At 36.4% G+C, this 23,446-nt stretch overlaps 1 protein-coding gene across 1 annotated transcript in view; it reads right to left on the reverse strand.

Annotated features, from left to right (window-relative positions):
* LOC109064632 (alkyldihydroxyacetonephosphate synthase, peroxisomal-like) overlaps nucleotides 1–23,446 on the reverse strand; it is a 53,576-nt gene that overhangs the window by 24,949 nt on the left and 5,181 nt on the right. Inside the window, exons 2-10 of the mRNA XM_042730725.1 lie at nucleotides 14,928–15,017; nucleotides 12,584–12,674; nucleotides 12,372–12,492; nucleotides 11,229–11,303; nucleotides 10,073–10,144; nucleotides 8,833–8,912; nucleotides 5,568–5,648; nucleotides 3,290–3,415; nucleotides 3,037–3,145 (exon numbers count right to left, since the gene is read on the reverse strand). Of these exons, the coding sequence (XP_042586659.1) occupies nucleotides 3,037–3,145; nucleotides 3,290–3,415; nucleotides 5,568–5,648; nucleotides 8,833–8,912; nucleotides 10,073–10,144; nucleotides 11,229–11,303; nucleotides 12,372–12,492; nucleotides 12,584–12,674; nucleotides 14,928–15,017 (845 nt within the window). The remainder of the gene's footprint in view (nucleotides 1–3,036; nucleotides 3,146–3,289; nucleotides 3,416–5,567; nucleotides 5,649–8,832; nucleotides 8,913–10,072; nucleotides 10,145–11,228; nucleotides 11,304–12,371; nucleotides 12,493–12,583; nucleotides 12,675–14,927; nucleotides 15,018–23,446) is intronic.

Consider the following 23,446-nt stretch of genomic DNA (forward strand, 5'->3'; position numbering starts at 1 on the left):
CAAACCAGCATGACCTCTGACCCCTGAGGGAAGCCCTGCGTCTGCTGCTCTGAGACTGGGCTTCTAGACTCATTACTGACAGCCCAGAGCAAGCGTTAGTGTGCAACACTGGTGAGAAAGTCCTGTGGAGATCTTATGCTACCCATCAGTGAGACCGTATGTGAGCAGAGCAAACCTCAGCAACAACACGCCACTCATCCTCACCCTTCACTCACAGACTACGTTACATGCACACAAATAGTGCGATTATTTCCAATAATCAGAGTAAGGTCTTAATGGCATTATGATGTTTACATGCCAAGAGCAATGCTCTTCACTCCTGTTTACATGCAATATCCATTATTCTTATTATTCGCTAAGAATTGTGAGTTTTTTTTTTGCTGCCATTATTCACATACTCCACTGCACAGCACAAATGATGGACTCAGAAAGAGCAGGTGTGTTACTGGCTGCTGTTTTTATGTATTTACCTCTAAACAAGGTTGTATCCCATGCTTTTTCGGTGACATAGAAATGTGATGCCAATTCGTTTGCCTACACTGCCGTCACATTCTACTCACTGTTTCTGGATGAGGGTAAGGAACACACTGGTGGCAGCGAGTTGTGTTTTCCCCAGATATGCGATGATTTCTTCCCCACCCTCGTTTCTAATCTGCGTATTACTGCAGGTGCGCGTCACGTCATTCATGTATGTCACAAGCACATTCACACTTTGGTCAGAGCGGCAATTCTGCAATTAAGGTGTTTACATGTCTGTATATTTCGATTAAAATCGGCGTACGCCACCTATGTTAATAGGATTATGCTTGCTGCGATTATGAGTTTAATCACATTATTTAAATCGAAGTATTGGGTTTACATGAGGTAAAGTTTAATTGCAATATTGCCAAAATGTCATTATAATCCCATTAAGAGGGTGCATGTAAATGCACTCACAGTCTTCATTAAAATGTCAAAATACTGGAAGAACTGGTACAACTCTGTAAAAATGGTTGTAATTTTTAAAGAAAAAGACTAAGAGTAACAGTAAGTTGCCTTATCAGACATAGTAAAAATATAAGGTTTAACATTGCATTATATAGAATTTTACTGTAAAATACTATTACTTAAGCTTTTGGAAGTAAAAATGAATTAATGTATAATTTATGGTGTAAAACAGTAAAAGTAAATAGTTAACATCACAGTATAGGTAATTTTACTGTGAAATACAATCAAATTATAGTTTTTGGAAGGGAAAACTGAATTATCATATAAATTTTGGCGAAAAACAGTAAATGTTTTAAAGTCAACTTTATAATTATACTGTAAAATACTGTCAAATATATGTTTTTGGAAGTAAAACAGACTTATTGTTTAAATTATGGTGCAAACAGTAAAAGTAAATGAATTATATGTAATTTTACTACAAAGTACTGTCAAATGTATGTTTTTTGGAAATAAAAACTGATTTGTCATATAATTTAGGGTAGAAAACAGAAGTTAAAAGTAAATGGTTTAACATCCCATACATCACTTTACTGTAAAATACTGTATTACTGGTTAATTTCATTCAACTACTGATTATGTCAACTATATGAATTACTGTACCATATCAAAAACAGTAAAGACACATTCCCAGAAGTCCCTGCATGACACAGCATATATGATTATATTTTATTTAAATAGTTCATGTTTTCTTATTTTTATCAGGATTGTCCTTTAGGGTGTTTTGTATCACAATCTATGATATTAAGTGAATGTTTGTTGCATATTTTAGAGTAATGAGTGTTATCTTAATGGTGTTTTGTCTCTGTGTGTGTCCCAGTCCCTGTTTATTTTCTATTCAAAAGTAGTGAAATGTTTTACGAACGGGATACTTACGATGAACTCTAATTTCTATTTCACCACCGATATTATTATGGTGGTTATCAGTGCATTCTAGGCTACAAAGCAGATTTTGGTAGTTGGTAGTAACTTGGTATATCAGCACTATATCACTCAATAAAATTTACAATTCAAAAAAAAAAAGCTTATGCAATCCCGTAATATCTCAAACATTCTCACAGTAACTTTATATGATGAATTTCTGGCAACCCCATGTGGCAGATTTTTTACTGTCATTTAACAGGATATTTTTACAATGATAACAGACATCGCTTAGGTTGCATTTAACCCTGAATATTCCTTTAAACATGCCAATAACCCAGTTTACCATCAAACACACACACACACACACACACTCACATTCACACCTCTGAGATGGGAATCCTTACATCTAAAGATCTCCTGACCCCCATAAAAACAACAACAATAACTCTGTCATCTGAACTTTAGCGTGTCAGAGGGGAAAAGGTGAAATGGGCCATTCTTAAGTGTCTAAATGCCCCTGACATTACAAAACAAAGCCATTAAAGAAGCCAGATGTCCTTCCTAATGGAATCATGAATGTTTAATTAATCCCAGGAAATATTCATCCTCCCACAAAGAATTCATACGAGCCATAAAAAGCTTCACAGACCATTTTACCAAACAACGATTATGACCCGTTTTCATCAGTTCAGGGCTTAATGAATGGCTAAATGACTTTTCAGAGAGACAGATTAATAACAACATCCTTTTCTGTGGATAAGGGTGATACGTATAAACAGCATCGTGACACATATGAGATATCAAGCACACAGTTCTGACTCGCTGCCCTCTCTGAGGAGAGAACGAGAAACATTAGATCATTAAAAGCTAGTTTCATTGCCCTCTACTGGCTCACAGGAAAGCCCATAGTCTCAGTTTCAGACTCTCTGCACACAAAACTGGAAGTTTCAGTCAGATGGCATGCCTGCTACATGACTTCTGTGAGGAAGAACTATGGACTTACCAAAGTTTTCCAGGACTTGTGGAACTTAAAGGAATAGTTCACCCAAAAATGTGCATTTGTTGAACATTAAACTCACCCTCAGAAATACAAGCCAGATGTCAAACATGTTCTTGACACATTTCTGGAGATTCACTGAGAAACGGATCCTTACAGACAAACACACAAAAAGCATCACGAGTCCGTACCCTCTGAGCCCAGTATGAAGTGATGTATGTCGGGGCCGGTGGACATGCGGGGCCCCAGACAGCTCTTCTCAATCACTCCTCTAGGGGTCACCATCTTTATATGCACCACCTGGGAACACATGAGATCACAGGTACCCTGAATGACCTCCAACAATACACCTACACTGCAGGACTGATGCGGAGGAAACATCTCAAGTGTGTGAGCGTGTCCCAGACCTGTGTGTGTTTGTGTGTTGAGAGATGGGAGACATACCAGGTCCTCAATGTTGCCGTAGATGTTTTTCTTCATGCCTGACGCCCGCGTGGCCACCCAGCCTCCCAGAGAACTGAACTCCATAGAGTCCGGCTCGTGGCCCGTACAGTAACCACGCTCATTCAACTAAAATCACATAAAAAAAAAACACAAAACAACCTTAACAGAAATGTACAAAATGAGTGATGCATTATTTTCTGTGCATAATATTTAAGTAAATTTTTTTGTCTAAATAATACAGTCTCTTACATTAAAAACATGAAAATTCAGTCATATAATTCCAAACCTGTACGAGTTTCTGTCTTCTGTTGAGCACAAAAGAAGATATTTTGAAGAACGTTGGTAACCAAACAGTTGTCGGTAGACAGTGACGTCCACAGTATGGATAAAAACAAATAAAATCAATGGAAGTTAATGGCTACCGTCAACTTTTGGGTGACTGGCATTCTTCAAAATGATTATTTTGTGCTCAACAGAAGTAAACACTCACACAGGCTTCAGGGTGAGTAAATGATGACAGATTTTTCATTTTTTGGGGAACTATGGTAAAAAAATAAATTTATACTATATAATGTATTCGAAATACATTTATTTAATGCTAAGTATGCTACACGAATACATTAACATTTATGTACTTAATAAAAACACCCTACAATTGTACTGTTGGTATACTTACAGTCTGCTAAATTGGAACAACTAGTTTTGTACTTAATGCACTTTAATTGTGCAGAAGTATTGCTGAAGTGTATTTGATTGTGCTGAAGTGGAACTACTGCAAGTATACTTCAGGTACACTTTAAATATCTTGCATTTAAAGACCGATATTATTCCTCATCAACAGTGAGATTAAAACACATTTTAGGCTTAATATTAGGATAATACTCCAAATAAAGATCAAACAGAATTTTTATATCAGTAAGTCTCAAACAACATGTCAATAGATGTTAAATAGATTACTTTTTTTACGAGGGTATCCCTAGTTGGTGCCTCATAAGTTTGCGGGCAGCAAGATTTTATTATTTATTTTTTGAAAGATGTTAACACTTTTATTCAGCAATGCCATTGGTCAAGAGGCACAGTAAAGACATAATATTTCAGAAATCTGTCTTTACTTCTTTGAAAAACATTTTTAAAAGTTATACCAATCCAAAATTTGAACGGCAGTGATTTCTGTATATCCACATCTGTATATCTAGTGAAGATCTTGGCAATCCAGAGATTGGTCTAATACTAGCAAAAACCGGTTGTGTCACATTTGTTTTGAAACATTCGTTTTAAAATCTCACCATAAAATAAATCTGAATTTTGCTTTGGGCAACAAAATGTATATGAAATAAAAAAAAAAAACACCCCTGGATATAGTACACAGAGCAGCTGGCGAACAGATGTTGAACATCAGAATTGTTACAATATCACGGATTCCAGCACAGCTGGATCACAGCACTGACCAATCAGAATCCAGGAGCTGGACGATGTTATTCTGATCACACTACTGTCAATAAAACACATCAGCCTCACAGGGACTGTGTTTCTGGATAAACACAGAGGCATTTCAGACCTGTTTCCTGCGGTCAGACTCACGATATGCAGAGTGTGAGCGTGACAGCCGTACACCTGTGACAGAGCCCATGGTCTTATTGAGCAGTCTCAGATAAAACACACACTCCAGGTGACTTTAGTAAGCAAAGCCCTAAGAAATACAAACACACTTTAATGTTCCACCATCTGTCCTGCATCCCTCAAAACACACACACACACACACACACTGTGATGGACTGATTGTTATGCATCTCACACACACACACCACACCAGACCAGCGGCACCAGTGCCATTTTTCGACATTAGTTTGATGGTACCATCTGCTCGGTGTGTTCTGGTGGACAGACAGGATGGCACAAGCAAACGGCCCGTTTTTACCCTTCAGCTTTAAAATAAATGCTGGCACACACACATATTTGTTTTTGTGAACTGTGGGGACTTTCCATTGACTTCTATTACTCTTATACTGACCAAACGATATTTTCTATCCCCTAACCCTAAACTCACCCCTAACAGAAAACCTGTTTGCATTCTTACACTTTCAGATACAAATCATTTATTATTTTTAATCATTTTTTTTCCTCTTGGGAACCACATGCCGCGGTCCTATATATATATGGGTTTTATAATATAAACACACACACACACAATATATAAATTAAAACTGAATACAGAGGAAGCCGCAGGAAGCTCTTTGGTCAGAAGTGAAATGGTTATGGTAGTGTGTGGATGCCTGACCTGTCTCTCCAGATCCTGTCCGATGATCCCAGCCTCCACATGAGCGGTTAGATTCTTCTCGTCAATCCACAATATCCGGTTCTAGACAACAGGAACAAATAACTGAATATGACAGATCACTCAGGGAATCCTCTAGTTTTAACATTCAATTCAAGAGGAGCAATAAAATATATAACAGAGCATGGAAGTCTGAATTGGACAGTTCACCCAACGATGAAAATTCAAACCAGATATTTTAAAGAAAGTCTTTTTACTCACTGACTTTCACTCAAAATATCTTCTTTTGTGTTCAGCAGAAGAAATTAAGTCGCATAGTTTTGGAACGACGTGAGGGTGAGTAAAAGATGAAATGTTCCTTCTTGGCTGTATTTTCAGCATCATTACTGCAGTCTTCAGTGTCACATGATCCTTCAGAAATCATTCTAATATGCTGATCAAGAATAATTTCTTATTGTCATCAATGTTGAGAAGTCTTTGCATTTTTTTCAAATAGAAATGTTTTGTAACATTATAAATGTCCTCACAGCCACTAGAGATCAATTTAATGCATTATTGCTAAAAAAAAAGTATTAATTGCCTTTGCATTTTAAAACCAATCAAGTCAAAAAAAGAAATAAAACATGAAGACTCGAGAAGAATACATCAACTTTTAGAGACGTTCTGTGAGCCCTGTGTTTCATCATGAGAACATACCTTACGTGAAAATCCCCAAAGAAGTAAATCTGATTTAACATGACTCTAAATCAACCTCATAATAAAGACATCCTTCAGATGAATATTAGACTACAACAACAACAACAAAAAAAAAACGTGCATGTGCATGTTGGGGAGAATTATCCCTAGTGTTCAAACTATAAAAATAAAGCTTAAACCCTGATTTTGTAAAATTCAAAAATAACCATTGTAGAAAATGGTTATTTTCTATCAAAGACAAAACAAATATACAAAATGAAAAAAAAAAACTTTGTATGAGCATGTGGCCAAAAACACAAACACACAGTAAAATGTGAGATACACTGCAACAGATACTACAATACAGTAGGTGTAAAAGGCTGATATTAATGACTGGAACAGACTAGAACGAGAGAGGGAGAGAGCTTCTGATTAAAGTGCAATAGTGTTGACACTGTGAGTGTGTTCACAGGTCTCCCTCAAACACATGTCAAACTGATTCACTGCCGCTAAACTCAGCCCACATATCTGAGCTTAGCGAGTCAGGACAGAGAGAGGTCACTGTGTGTGTGTGAGAGTGTGTGTGTGTGTGTGAGTGAGTGTGTGTGTGTGTGTCTCTGTGTGTGTGTGTGTGTGTGTGTGTGTGTGTGTGAGTGTGTGTGTTAGAGTGTGTGTGTGTGTGTGTGTGAGTGTGCGTGTTAGAGTGTGTGTGTGTGTGTGGGTGTGTGTTTGTGTGAGTGTGTGTCTCTGTGTGTGAGAGTGTGTGTGTGAGTGTGTGTGAGTGAGTGTGTGTGTTTGTGAGAGTGTGTGTGTGTGTGTGTGTGTGTGTGTGAGAGAGAGAGAGTGTGTCTGTGTGTGTGAGAGAGTGTGTGTTTGTGTGAGTGTGTCTGTGTGTGTGTGTGTGTGAGTGTGTGTGTGCGTGTGCGTGTGTGCGTGTGTCTGTGTGTGTGAGTGTTTGTCTGTGTGTGTGTGTGTGTGCGTGTGTCTTTGTCTGAGTGTGTGTGTTTGTGTGTGTGTCTCTTTGTTTGTCTGTGTGTGTGTGTGTGTGTGTGTGTGTGTCTGTGTGATGTGTGTCTCTTTGTGTGAGTGTGTGTGTGTGTGTATGAGAATCACAGCAACACAAACCGCTGCTTTCAGTCTCGTCTGATCTGTAATAACTCTGACTTTCTGAATATCAGCCGGGTTTCGTCCCCTTGTTTCCACAGGGGTTAAATGCACTTCAGGAACCTGCCCCGTCTCCACAGGTGGCTCCGCCCCTCGGCTATCAATCACACCACTGCGCTCATAAAACAACCGCGCTTATGACTCGCTGCCTTTCATGTGCGTGACCCCGCGACCCCTAAAACAGGCCAGCCAAGGTCAGAGCAGCAGATGAAGTATGTGAGAGAAACGTGCAGGAGAGGGTAAAGAAGAGCAGTACAGACAGGTACAGTATACAGAAAGCTGTCGGCGTGTCAGTATGTCACACTCAGTGCAGGCCCGCTGCTGGACAAATGAGTGCCCTAAGCAGAATTGTATTATTGTGCACCTCCCCCAAATATTATGGATGTAAAAAAACAAAAAAAAACCTACTACAGGGTCAAAGTAGAACTTTAATAAGATATAAAAGTAAATAAATAAATTGTAATTGAATTGTATTATTTATAAATCACAAGTGTAGACAGACTATGATTTTATTAATACAGTTGTCTGACTGATTTTAGAGTCTCAAGCATTCAGAAATCACGTAAAAGAAAACCAAGCAGTTTTACTACGATAAAACCACGGTTCATTTTTTGTAAAGGTTGTGATGTCCACATGTTTTTGTCGAAGAGATTACAGAGGATGTAGCATTTCTATCACAAAAATGTGGCCAAAAATGAAAGATTAAGTGGATATTTGAATTAGCATAAACGTTTGGTCAATATTAATGATTGTTTATCATCCTGTAAGTGTAACAGCAGCAGATACCAGGCCTTTGGCTTCCTTTACAGGCATTTGAAATATTATGTAAAGTACATAAACTGTTTATTTTGTATTAAATTATGAATTTTAATAGTGTCATTCAATGAAACCATATAATTATGTATTAACCAATCATTATTGCCTCATTGTTTTATATAATGCATTTTAAAAGTCATTTTAAAGGGTGTGTGATTTTATAACCACAAAAAAATATTATCTTAATACTTCTTTGTAAACTATTATTTGAAGTAGCTAAACAAAATCAAGGTTAATTTGTGGTTTCCATCCATGACTACAAGAACCATGATTTTTGGTTTTATTCATAGTAAAACCATGGCTAATTAAAAAAGTTTCACAGGATTATGAACGCAGGCTACCTGAAAGTGATGCACGGGCTTCATTTTTTTCTTTTCTCGGCGCCGGATCGCTGATGTCTTTTCATGAGCTTTCACAGTTTTCCATCAATTATGATCATTTGCATTCAGCCGCAAGCATAAGGTGCGAGTGGTCACGTGTGCCTAGCCTACTGCGTTCACCGTAAAATACATATTTTATAATGATATGTTCATGTTTAGATTTTTATTTATGTATATGTTAATTTGAATATACTCTAATATACGGTACTGCCTGCATGCATGTAAACACTCACCATCTGAGATGTGTCCAAAGAGACAATGGAGCGAGTCTCCTCACGAGGGCACTCTAGAGCACTGGACACACTCGTCCCACCTGATCGACGGAGAGACAGGGAGAGATATTTCAATATTGAAATATTACAATTTCAATATTCTATGAAAGCACACATATCCAAACTTACAGGATCTGAAAACCTGCTGTGTCAACATAATGTAATTTAAAAATACATTTAAAGTATTGAGGTTTATGTTCTGAATACTTCATCAAAAATTATTAGATAAAATTTGTGCTGTCAAATAATTAATTGCGATTAATCGCATAAAAAATATGCATGTTCTGTGTATATTTATAATGTATATATAAATACACACACATACATGTATATATTTAAGAAAAAATTTAAGTATTTGTATATTAAATGTATTTATATATAATATAAATTATATAAATATAAATATATACATGTAAATATTTTCGAAATATATACTGTATGTGTGTTTATTTATATATGCATAATAAATTACACAGTACACAAATATATATTATGTAAACAAATTTTATATTTTAAAATATAAATATTTCGGATGCAATTAATCATGATTAATCATTTGACAGCACTAGATAAAACACAATTCAATTTAATTCAATTCAAATTAGCTTTATTGGCATGACTGTGTAACATCACAATGTTGCCAAAGCAATAGATATATGATACAAACATACAGACAAATAAAATCTGGGGGAAAAACATATTCAATATACTGTTCGAAGTATTTTTCTTTTCTTTTTTTTATTGGTAGGATTTCTCCAAGACTGCACGTGTTTGCTCAAAAATACAGTAGACATTGTTAAAATGTAAAATAAGCATTTTCTATCTGAATATATTTTAAAATGTAATTCCTGTGATAGTCAAACATAATCTTCAGCAGTCTTCAGTGTCACATGATCCTTCAGAAATCATTTGAATATGCTGATTATTATCAATTCTGTAAACAGCTGTGCAGCTTAATTTTTTGTGTAAATGTAATCTCCAGAAAACAATGTTCGTTTTGTCATTGAATTTGTGTTATTTTTATCTGGAGTGTGTTCAGAATTAGGGGAAAGTGCAAAGAAGCATAAACTAAAGATATAACAGTTAAATGACATGCAGCAGCTGAAGTGGTAGTTTTTCATCCCGTTTTATACATAAACAATATTTAAATGATATTTCCGATCATCAGCATTAGATGTGTTTCATTTACGCAGGTACTTGCCTCCATATGGTATCAAGCAGACGTTGTGTTTGCAGGCCAGTTCCACAATCTTCTCCACATCATTGTGACAGCCTGAACAAAAAAAAGAAATGAGCATTATAATCCACTCGACTTATTTAAACCACTATTAACAAAACATCTCTTACGCTTACAACACTGTGCAAGACTTTTTGAACGGTCTCTTATGCTCACCAAAACTGCATTTATTTTTATTTAAAAAAGTAAAAACAGTAATGTTGTGAAATATTACTGTAATTCAAAATAACTGTTTCCTATTTTAATGTATTTTAAACTTTAATTTCTTCCTGTGATCAAAGCTGTATTTTCAGCATCATTTCTCCAGTCTTCAGTGTCACATGATCTTCAGAAATCATTCTGATATGCTGATTGCATCTCAGATTATTATCAGTGTCAAAGAGTATTTTTGCAGAAACCATGATACGTTTTTTCAGGATTCTTTAGTTCAAAAAACAGCATTTACTGAAACAGAAATCTTTTGGAACATTATAATGTGTTTCCTGTTCCAAACTCTTGAACAGTTCTGTACAACTGCAGAACATTTTTGTTCTGTAACGGGGGAAAAAAGCACCTCAATCCCTTTTACCTTCAGATAAGTGGATCAATATCTGAGCCACTGGAGCACATCTGACTGCCCACTAAACATCCCACACAGTAACACAGTGACCTGAAGCTCAATCCTGTACCTCACCGTTTACAAACGATCACAATTCTTAGTGAAAGAGCATTCATAATGTAAACTGGAACATGATATTATTCACTGGGATGTGATTGGACAGTGAATAAAAGCCATTTCAAATTCACATTTCTTTGAGATCATAAAAAACAAGCATTTCTCGAGTGTGCGCAGAAGGCGTTCTGAAGGAGACTGTGATGGTTACAGGATCATCACAGGGGTCCTGTATGATTGGAGAAGCGTTGCGGTAAAGGAGGCGTATAGCAGGGAGGCAGATGATTTGCTGGCCGCTTGGGTACTCTTCTAATCAAAGCCCGGCCATCAATCAGAGAGAGTGAATGGGTGCCGTCAGGACTCCACCAATCAGAGCGAGTATCACGGGACGGCCTCTAATTGAAGCGGTTTCTCATGAATATGAATCAGCGCTCAGCCACTGATGCTTAACCCTTTGCAGTCACTCACTCGGCCAGACCACCACGTCAGGCACCCGTCCTATCCTCCCCTCGCGCAGGGCAAAGACCTCGTGCAGGCAGTGACCTGAGGAGGACAAGACAAACGCTTTCAGAAAGACATGCGAATACAGCTCGATCATACTAGTGAAGAACTAGACAATAAACAGCACCTAAATAAATGGAAAAAAAGGAGGTCCCAATCTTTTTTGTAATGTGAACACATATGATCCAATTTATTAACTTGAGGTACCCAATAAGATTTCAAGTAATACTGTAACCTCTTAATAAACATATCACCGTTAATAAGTTTTGGGCGAGTATGATTTATTTTATAAGAAATTAATACTTTTTTATTCAGCAAGGATTAACTAACTTGATCAAAAGTGACAGTAAAGACATTTAATAACTTCGGTTTCAAATGACTTTGTTCTTTTGAACTTTCTATTAAAAAAAAAAAACATTCAACATTGATGATAATAATAAGAAATGCTTCTTGAGCATCAAAGTAGTTATGCTGAAAATTCAATCTCAAAATACATTAAAATAGAAAACAGTTATTTTAAATTGCAGTTTTATTGCATATTTGTTTTTCACTGTATTTTTGATAAATAAATGTAGCCTTGGTGAATATAGGACACTTCTTTCAAAAACATAAAAAAAAAAAAAAAAAAAAAAAAAATTTACTGATCCCAAAATTTCGAATTGTAGTGTATGAGGAATAATATATTAAATGACTTTTTTCATATATAAACTAAAGAGTAAAGTGTTTTTACCAAGTCAAAATAAAAAACGTGTATAGTATATATATATATATATATATATATATATATATATATATATATATATATATATATATATATATATATATATATATATATATAGCAAACTCTCTTTTAAAAGTAAACTCTGTCATCTAAAAACAAACAAACAAACTCATATTTCACCCCTTAATCAAAAATAAAAACTAAAATAAAAAAAGACCATTATGATTTTTGCATCGTCATATTCAATGGAAATATTATTTATTAAAATAAGGTTGCATTTCTTTATGAAACAAGTTTCCCACGGGTGAAACATGAAGTAAAACATTAATAAATGAAACCAAAAAAAATTTGAAAACTTTCTGGCAAACTCAAAGATGTCAGCTCTGTACCATGAGCGCGGAAAACCCGGTCCTCTGGGTCATGTGACACGGACAGACCCGCTGCTTTCAGATCCTCCACGAAGGGCTGGTTCAGGTGAGGAGGAGCAACTGCACTCAAATTCAGACTGGGCTGGAGGACGACACACACATCATATTACACACACACACACACACAAGAGTCTGATATACAGCAGGCCTGATATACATCACACGTGACTTACTGTAGCAGGAGATCTGTGCTGTAAATTGGCTCCAAACGTGCCCTCAAACCAGTCCTTCAGACTCGGCAAAATCAGCCCACTCAACCGATACCTGAAACCACCGAAACACACACCCATCCAGTCAAGCGCTTCCATTACAGTCACAACCTACAGATTCCTGTAAAACAGCTCGTTTTTACACAATTAAACATCACTCTCTGTCCTAATACTGTCAGATGAGCCCTTGCATAAACTGTTCGGACTAGTCTTAAAAAGTTAGGCATCTATATTTTATTTTTTTCTTAAGACTGGTTGTAACGTTTTCAATTCAGTTATGAAAAGGCAGATTGGTCTTATTTGTATTGGAGAAGTAAGACTGATTACCCCTTGGCATTACCTCTTAACATGGAGGCTAAGTTCATGCAGCAGATTCCAGACACTAGATGGCAGGAGCACACCACACTGAACCACCACAAACTACCTCATGTGCACCTCTAGTCCTCAACACAGAGGAGCTGATAGCAAATCTCAATATATATATTCTATTTACACACACACATATGTTGTGACATGGCATGCCTTGTATGTGTTATGATGAAATATGGAAGCATCAGCATATCATCTGTGCATGTGTTAGATTAAGCAGCGCCACTGTGTCTGTATGAGTACACAGAGGAGGACACACTGTGTGACTGCGTGTGTCTATAGGAACATAAACCAGCGTTACGAGAGCCACGCTCTGTGTGAGAGGCTGTTTGTGTTAATGTCCTCTATGCAGATGTTTAGAAAAAACAATGACATGTTTCAAAACACTACAATGGCCAAAACTGACCTTGCATAGCTAGAAACATTTACATTCATGTACTTGTGAGGAGTACTGTATGTTTCAGCCGAACTGCAGAATTTCTTTAAATACTAGGTGCAATGTTTGTTCAAAATAAAGAAATAAATCTGAGGAGAATGGCATATTTGAAATTATAAATCAAAAGTTTGGGATCAGTAAGATGTTTTTTAAATGTCTCATGCTCATGAAGGCTGTTTATTTGATCAAAAACACACACAAAAAAACAAATATTGTGAAATATAATTGCAATTTCTAGAATTGTTTTTTGATTTTAATATACTTTAAAATATTATTTATTTCTGTGACGCAAAGTCTTCTACTCCAGTCTTCAGTGTCACATGATTCTTCAGAAATCTTTCTGACATGCTGATTTATTATTAGTGTTGAAACTGCTTAACATTTTTTGAGAAACCGTGATACTTTTTTTTTTTTGATTCTTTGATGAATAAAAAGTTAAAAAGAACAGCATTTATTCAAAATAGAAATCTTTTCTAACAATCTAAGTCTTTACGAACAATTGTTATCCATTTAACACATCTTTGCTGAATACAAGTATTACTTTCTTTAAAAAAAAAAAGAAAAAAAAGAAGGAAAAAATGTACTGACTTTTGAATAGTAGTGTATATTGTATACATTTTTTTTTTTTTAAACTTTATCAAAGAATCCTGACAAAAGTATCACAGGTCCCAAAACATAATAAGCATCACAACTGTTTCAATCATTGATAATAAATCAGTATATTAGAATGATTTCTGAAGGATCATGTGACACTGAAGACTGGAGTAATGATGCTGAAAATACAGCTTTGCATCACAGAAATAAATTATGTTGTTAAGGATATTAAAATAGAAATCAGTTATTTTAAATTGCAATAATATTTCACATTTTTTTTCTGTATTTTTGATCAAATAGATCCAGCCTTGATGAGCAGAAGAAACTTCTTTAAAAATCTTACTGATCCCAAACTTTAGTGCCAGTGTAGACAAATGTACAAATTAACTTATTGACTATAAATGTATAATATATGGTTAATGGTTATATATGTAAATGGTCATAAATATATAACCATTTACAAGCTCTAAGGGTACACACTGTATACACTTGTTCAACATCTTGAACACTTTTCACTTATCTTATCCTGACAAATTTGTAATATCTTCTTTCCATCTTTGTCCAGGATAAGTGGTGTAATATTTAAAGGAATGCTGTTGTCCATACAATAAAAAAAGCCAGTGGGTTCCAAAACAACGACTTTCACTGTATGGACAAAATAAAAACACAATAGGTTTTTTCTTGTTTTATTCTACAGAAGATTTATACATACATAAGTTTGAGTAAAAAAAAGGACAGAATTTTAATTTTTTGGTGAACTATCACTTTAAGATTGTAGTGCTGTCAGCTCTGACTGATTAACACATTTACTGTATATCATGTTGAAATCCACAGATTTCCCCTTGAATCAGAGCAGTCTCTAGGTCTATTCTGAGTCTAACTGCTGTTTGTTTGGTGACTCATACTCACCGCTTCCCTGTGAACTCTGCTTGACCCTTTTTATTGAAGAGGAACCTCGAGTCACTGTAACCCCAGCCATTCCACTTCATGATCTCCTGCCTGAGAGAGAGAGAGGGAGAGAGGGGGGGGGGGAGGGAGAGAGAGAGAGGAGAGGGGGAGGGAGAGAGAGAGAGGGGGGGGGGGGAGAGAGAGGAAGAGAGAGAGGGGGTGGGGTGAGGGGGGAGGAGAGGGGGAGAGAGGAGAGAGAGAAAGAGAAAGAGAGAGAGAGAAGAGAGAGAGAGAGACAGAGAGAGAAGAGAGAGAGAGAGACAGAGACAGAGACAGAGAGAGAGAAGAGAAAGAGGGTAGAGAGAGAGAGGAGAGAGAGAAGAGAGAGAGAGAGAGAAAGACAGAGAGGGGGGGAGAGAGAGAGAGAGACTCGAAACAGGCAAACAGAGAGAAAGAGAGAGAGAGAGAAAAGAGAAGAGAAGAGAGAGAGAGAGAGGAGAGACGGAGCAAGGAGTCGGGGGGAGGGAAGGGAGAAGAGAGAGAGAGCAGAGAGAGATGGGAGCAGAGAGGGAGAGAGACGGGGAGAGAGAGAGACTCAGACGAGAGAGAGAATAGAGAGAGAAGAGAGAAGAGAGAGAGAGAGAGAGACAGAAAAGAGAGAGAGAGAAGGGGGGGGGAGAGAAAGAGAGGGGGAGGCACAGAGAGAAGAGAGAGAGAGAGAGAGAGAGGGCGAGAGGGGAGAGGAAAAGGAGAGAGAGAGAGAGAGAGAAGAAAGAAAGAGAGAGAGAGGGAGAGGGAGAGAGGGGGAGAGAGAGGGAGAAGAGGGAGAGAGAGAGGGGAGAGCGGAGGAAGAGAGGAGTGGGAGAGATGGGGGGGAGAGAGAGGGAGAGAGTTTATTTATTTATTTATTTATTTTTGTCTTGTCTTGTCTTGTCTTGAGACAAGAATTTGGACAAAGATCTTCGATAGTGTCATTCTGCTCATTGCCCTGTATGGAAGCGAGATCTGGGGCCCAGCGAGTAACTCCAGCCATAAACACCCTTCAGAAGCTCTGCATGTCGAGTTCTGCAGAAGCATCCTTCACGTGCACAGAAACACTCCTAATAACGCCTGCAGAGCAGTTAGGCCGTCTCCCCCTAAATCTAATCATTAAAAAAAGAGTTTTAAAGTTCTGGATCCACTTAAACTCTAGTTCGGAAGATTCTCTTCATTTTAAAAAGCACTAAAAACACACAAAAAAAAGAGTGCTCAAAAAAGTCATCTTTGTGTAATGGTGTCAGACTAACAAAGCACTCGATATCACCAATCCTGAAAAACATGGAAGAATCAAAGAAATTATGAATGAAGAGAAGGAGACATACATACAGTATTGGAAATAACAAATCAAAGACCAAAGTCGTCTCCAGTGTTATCTGAAACTCAACAGAGAGTACAGTATGCATGACTATCTGCTTTCAGTCAGAAATATAACACACAGACATTTACTGACCAAGTACAGACTGAGTGACCACCGGCTGGCCATAGAGAGAGGACGACATAGAAAGACCTGGTTACCTAGATCAGGATCAGTTGAGACTGTGACAAATACACATCCTTAAGAGACTCACTGTACAGTCAAATACAGCAGAACACTCCTGAGTTCCAGTCACTCCGTGAACATGACAAATTAAGAATATTACTTGGTGAAGGACCTGCTTCCTCTTTGGTAGCACATTATATATTTACAAATGCCACAAACTAAGAGGTAAAGAGTGAGCACATCTACATTAGTAATACCATCAATGTTTATAGAAATATATATATATATATATATATATATATATATATATGGATGTATTTTACATGTATTTTTGTTTTATTTGTTTATGGATATATATTATATGTATTTTTGTTTTGTTTGTTTTTATTCTGCTATTTACAATGCTTTGGCAATATGTACCTAAGTATGTCATGCCAATAAAGCAATATGAATTGCATTGAATTATGCTGAGAAAGAACCCAGAGATACTGCTATCTGACTACAGTGGACCAGAAAACAACAGAGTCCTGTGTAACCTGCTCTTCTTCACTGAACACCCATCATCCTGGCACACCGTCCTCTGCTCAAACATGGCACGTATGAGAAAAAGAGGCATCAACAAAGGCAGACAACTCACTCTAGAAGGAGAGAACGACACAAAGCTGATTGTAAATCTTTATCATAATGACACAGTCATGGTCCAGGGACCAGAAAGCAGCCTCAGTGAATTCCAGAGGAACTTCAGAAACCTTAAACAGGAGGTTCAGAAGATTAAGAAAGATCCTGAAATGAAGAGCCACACAGTAGAAGTGCCCTGCACCACCTCAGTTACCATCTCTGACAGCAGCTCAAGAACTCCTCAAACACACAGACACACCAGCACTCCTGCGTCTCCTAAGATCAAGGCTTTGAGAGATAACGTCGGTGAGCTGGAGCAGGACTTCTGTCAGTTTAAAGAGGAAACTAGCAACAATCTCCATCATCTGCTAAACTTGACCAGCCACCACAGTGTGCAACAAATACAACAGCTCTGCTCTGCTGTAAAACAACTGGAGGAGGACAATCAAGAGCTGCACCAGGGGCTCTGGAGGAGACCAGAAACCAGCTACACACAAAACAACACCAAGAGAGTGTCAGCACCCAAACACACACCACAGACACCACTCAAAATCAGCAGTGTATCAGCTCACCGTCTCAGAGCTCCTTCACTCCTGTAACCTCTCACAACCTCAAGAGGAAGGAGAACAGCAGCAGTACACAGAGTCATCCAGCTGCGAGAACATCAGCACCATTCATGAGCACCAGCAGAGAACAGAAGAGTCAAGACAACATTGTAATACTCTGTGACTCCAACGGCCATCTGTATGACCACATCCACATTCACCGAGAGGGCATGAGACTGTTTGCTAAGAGCATCAAGGGGCTCTGAAGATGCTCTGTGATCACGAGGAGAGGGTAAGAGCGCTTCAGTCAGACAGCTACGCCGCTGTAGCAGCAGGAAGAGCTAGAACAGACACCAGCGACCTTATCCAGATACAAAATATGCTGAAAATTATATGTGACAACCTACTAGCTTAACTACTTACAGTGTGTCTGGAGTTAAAAATGATCATTATTTCTTAATGACTTTTATTTAACTTATTTCTACTTGTTTACTTTCAAATTTGACAATTGTAAAACTGATTCACTCATGATATTTTTATATATATATATATATATATATATATTATTATATATATGCTAATAAATAATGATATTTTTATATATATATATATATATATATATATCCTCTATACTCCCTATTTTTAATTGATGAATTTATATTTTAAAACATGAATTCATACATTACTCCAGTAAATGCAATACTTCCCAATGTCATCATTTAAAATAACTAGTTATAATATTCAAGGGATGTTCTCTTCAGCTTTTGGAGAGAAAAGTACTAATCCTGATTTTGTTAACACTGTACATAGTTCAGATATAATTATTTTACTTGAGACATGGAGTCGTTTAGACTCTAAAACCTACCTCCCTTCACACTACAGAGAGCTGCGCATACCCATAAATCAAACAGCCGGATGTTAGAAACGGAAGAGATTCAGGAGGAATCATAGTCTGGTTTAAAGACCATCTGTGGCAGTATATTCAACCCATGAAAAAGGGAAAAACACATACTTGGATAAAAATTAAAGAGATTTTATGCTTAGATGAGGACCCCCCATATGAGTCACCTTATTATAACGAAGACATCTTCTCAACCCTACAATCAGAGATCAATTACTTCCAGTCTATAGGTTCAGTTCTATTAATGGGGGATCTGAACGCCAGAACGGGGAAGAAAGTGGACTACATCAGCTCTGATGGGGACAAATATATAAACAGTTCACTTAATCATCAACAAAAAGGTTTTGTCAAAACACGCAAGAATTATGACAACGCAATTAACAGACATGGAAAACAAGTCCTGCAGCTCTGCAAAAGCCTGGGCCTATACATAGTTAATGGCAGAATGAAGGGTGACTCCATACTGCTCATATCTAGGCAGCAGCACAGAGGATTACGCCATCACAGACATGGACCAAAGTAAGATCAATTATTTCATAGTGATGCCACAGCTTCCATTATCAGACCACAGTCACATAGTCCTCAGTCTCAACAGGTCAGGGAATCATCTGCCATCTTCAGAACAGAAAGTTCAATTATATCCACACCGCCCCAAATTTATATGGAGTAAAGACAGTCCTGCCCAGTATGAAGCTGCGCTCCACAGCACTCAAGCTGAGAACATGATAGACTCATTTCTCCTGACTACGTTTAGTGAAGAGAAGAGAAGTATCAATTCAGCAACTGAACAGTTAACTCAAATCTTTTCTACAGTGGTCAGAAAAGCCCTCAGAAAAAGAAAAAATTACAGATGTAAAAAAAGAAACCGCTAAAGATGCTTGGTTTGATAAAAAAATGCCAAAAACTAAGAAAAGAATTAAGATCATTATCAAATAAAAAACACAGAGACCCTGCAAACCAACAAATACGAGCCACATATCAACAAACTCTTAAACTATTCAAGTCACTATTAATACAGAAGAAAACTGATCACATAACAAAAAAATAAACAAAACTGAAGAAGCAATCGATCAAAATTATTTTGGGGATTATGGAACAATTTTGACAAATCCAAAGAGGCCAAACACCTTCTCATTCTCCAGAAAAAGCCTCGCCTTAAGGCCCCGGTATACTTCAAATGAAATCGAAGAACGAACTGATGATGTCATTTCGAACAAAATCAAAATCAAAAACGAAGTTCGTTTTGGCAGTTCGAAACGGCTCACCAAAGCGAACTTTCTGGGGGAGTTCGTTTCGGCTCCTAAAACACCTTTGAGTTTCTATTGGTCCGTGGCGGGGGATCGGTGGGTGTGTTCTGAAACTCCACCTTCTTTGACGGGCAATTTTTTTTTTCGGTTCGTTCCTCATTCTGCTGGGGTCATTAAGGAGAGCGACATCTCCTGAATACACTGGAGTGTCGAATAGCTGAGCTGCACAAATATATCTGCACCTGTACGATCAATCGCGGACAAACTTTAAAGATGTACAGACAGTATTTCATTCCTAGAAAGAGATAGCAACGTTTGTTTTTGTCGACGACCTGAAGTTATGCAAAAAGCGAAGCAGAGAAACATCCGAGACAAGTTTTCCAAAGCCATGAAAAGAATGAAATGAAAGAGTAAAGATATAAGGTAGCAAGTACCAAATACATGTTTCAAATAAATGTTACACCATACTGCTGTTGTTGTTCTTTTAATAAGCAAATTTAAAGGGAATAAAGTAAATGAAATGCCAAATGAATATACAATAATAAACACTTGTTTATATCAAAACAATTTATCCAGTTTAATAAAATAAATAACCCTTGTTTATATAAAGTAAATTTATGATTCCAATATTTTTTTCTTTTTTTTTTTTCTTCTTTTCTTTTTTTTTTTTTTTCCCACATCATGCTACAGTTTTCAGAACTATGAGCCATTCACACTTCCCTTAAAGGAATTATTATTGTTCTTTTGTATTGCAAACACGATACTTGACTCTGAACTGCTGCTAAACATTATTCTTTTGTCTATAATATTCTGACCATTGGGGCCCGTCTCACACCTAGATTGCCTACACTTCATCTTCTTCTATAGATTAAAGACTGGTTATCAATTGGCACCTTGTTCAAAATTAAAGACTATAGACAGAGAAAGCTTCTTACGAAGTATCGTCTGAGTGAGCACAGTCTCTGTGTGGAGACGGGCCGACACAAACAGAGCTGGAGAGAGAGAGAGCTCCGACTGTGTCCTCACTGCACAGTGTGTGTGTGTGTGTGTGTATGTGAGAGAGAGAGAGAGAGAGAGAGAGAGAGAGAGAGAGAGAGAGCTCTGACTGTGTTCTCACTGCTCAGAGGGACTCACAGAGGACGAGCTGCACTTCCACACACACTGCAGCAAATATAAACACATTAGAGACACTTATTTTACCCAAATAGCTCAAATTGTGCCTGAATTCCAGCAAGCGAGCCACATACCCTTACGAAAAACAAGTTTATTCAAGTGTGCTATTAGTATACTTTTAAACTAAAAATAGGAAAGTATGCTTTTAGTTTACTTTTTATGTACTTCTCAGAAATGGGCTTTATGTACTCCTCAGAAATATACTTAAAATGACATCTAATTTTGGTTGTCTTATATTTGTGTTGGGTGTGTATATATTTGAACTATACTTGTGCTCCTAGAATCCATGTTTTCATTGTTATACAGTAGAGGGCGCTATACATCATCTTACAGAATTTCCAAAAAAACACAAGTGAAGAAGAAAAAAAGAAACACAGATACTAAAATGTAATCTAACACGATCATCTGACATGAAAACAGCATCTATACACATCTTCTGCACAGAATTTCCACGACCGATGAAGAGGTAATAATTACAGCAAGCTTTGGGGTGTTGATCGACTCCATCTACGTTTTGATTATCATTCTGAATCCAATTCATAGTCTTTTTTCAGTTTTTTGTTCAAAATGTTATTTCTTTATTTTTTATGAAACTTACCCACATTAAAGTGTTCAAAAAAAGATTGCATGAAGCTAGAATAAAATTTTTGTTTTCAAGCAGATACCCTGTTCTTTCTTTGGATGTTGTGTATGTTCAGATATTCATATAACAAAATATATACAAATTCAAACCTAAATAGGGACATAGTCGTATACTTAAAATATAATGTAAAGTTCACTTAAAGAAAACTTATGAGTATACTTGCAGTATAAAACTACTAAACTAGTAGTTTACTGAGAGTATACTTCAAAGTGTACAAAGTATTTAATTAATAAACTATCAGTATACCTGTAAGTTCACTTTTAGTATAACTGCAGTACAAACTACAAACAGAGGTAAACTAGTTCTGTACTTAAAGTTTGCTACTGTTATACTTAAAGTATACTTAAAAGTATATTTTTATATACTAGAAAGTGGGCCAATTTAGTCCCAAGCACTATTGAAACAGTACACTTAAGTATACTACTAGAACACTAATATTTGTATACTTGCTACATAAAGTATACTTAAAAATATACTTGAACTTTACTTAAGTATACTTAATAAAATAAACTTGAAGTATACTACTTTTTGGTAAGGGTAGACAAACTCTGTCATATTTTGGGAGAGAAAGAAAAGTGTTTCCACCTAGCAGCGCAGTATGTATCCTCCTGCCATATCATGAGGGACAAAGGTTAAACCCCCTTTTCTTTATCAATGCTCTCTGTAAATATTTACCTTCTATTTACTATTGTTATTGTGTGTGTGTGTGTGTGTGTGTTGTTTTATAATATATGTACAATATGGCCATGAATAAGTTTTTTTCTTTCTTCTTTCTCTTAAACTATCTACATGCATGTATAACTTGTTCACTTTTTATTGCTTTGGCAACATTGTGCTGTTCCACAGTCATGCCAATAAAGCTCATTTGAGCTTAACAGGCACTCGTGAGTTACTATTGAAGTTACTATTGAAGTCCTGAAGGTCACACCATTGACTTCTGCTGAGACAAGATGGACAGACCTTCAGATAAGAAACGTTTTGAAAGAGTCAACAGCAGGTTACAGCAAATGACCTGCTATCTTGATCTTTTTGAGGCACTGCATGAAAGTGCACGAAACTTCACAACACAAAAACCTGCTATTAACTGCTTTTCAAGTTTAAATGTATTATGTTTAAAGGTTGTATTTAGGGGACTTTCATGCTTTAAAAAAAAACAAACAAAACAAATTGCACGTTTCTATATGGATCACAATGTACAAATTCATACTAAATATCTATTTTCTATACATATTTCTATTTATTTTTATACATATTCTGTTAGGACAATATTTGGCTGAGATACAACTATTTGAATATCTGGAATCTGAGGGTGCAAAAAATCTAAATACTGAGAAAATCATCTTTAAAGTTGTCCAAATGAAGCTCATAGCAATGCATATTACTAATCAAAAATTAAGTTTTGATATATTTACGGTAGGAAATTTACAAAATATCTTCATGGAACATTATCTTTACTTAATATCCTAATGATTTTTGGCGTAAAAGAAAAATCAATAATTTTGACCCATACAATGTTTTTTTTTGGCAACTGCTACAAATATACCCCAGCGACTTAAGACTGCTTTTGTGCTCCAGGGTCACATATATACATAATAGATATAGACAGTACACACACATATATTATGTAAACAAAAACGTTTATTTTGAATGCAATTAATCACGATTAATCGTTTGATAGCACTAATATAAATACACAGATATGCATGTATATATTTCAGAAAAATGTTATCTTTATATGTTAAATATATTTATTTATAATATAAATTATATGAATATAAATAGACATGTAAATACATGTAACATTTTCAAAATATAAACTGTATGTGTATTTATATATAAGCATAATAAATATGCACAGTATACACACAACAAAAACAATTATTTTGGATGCGAT

The sequence above is a fragment of the Cyprinus carpio genome, chromosome B9, assembly GCF_018340385.1.
Source record: "Cyprinus carpio isolate SPL01 chromosome B9, ASM1834038v1, whole genome shotgun sequence".
NCBI classification, from domain to species: Eukaryota; Metazoa; Chordata; class Actinopteri; order Cypriniformes; family Cyprinidae; genus Cyprinus; species Cyprinus carpio.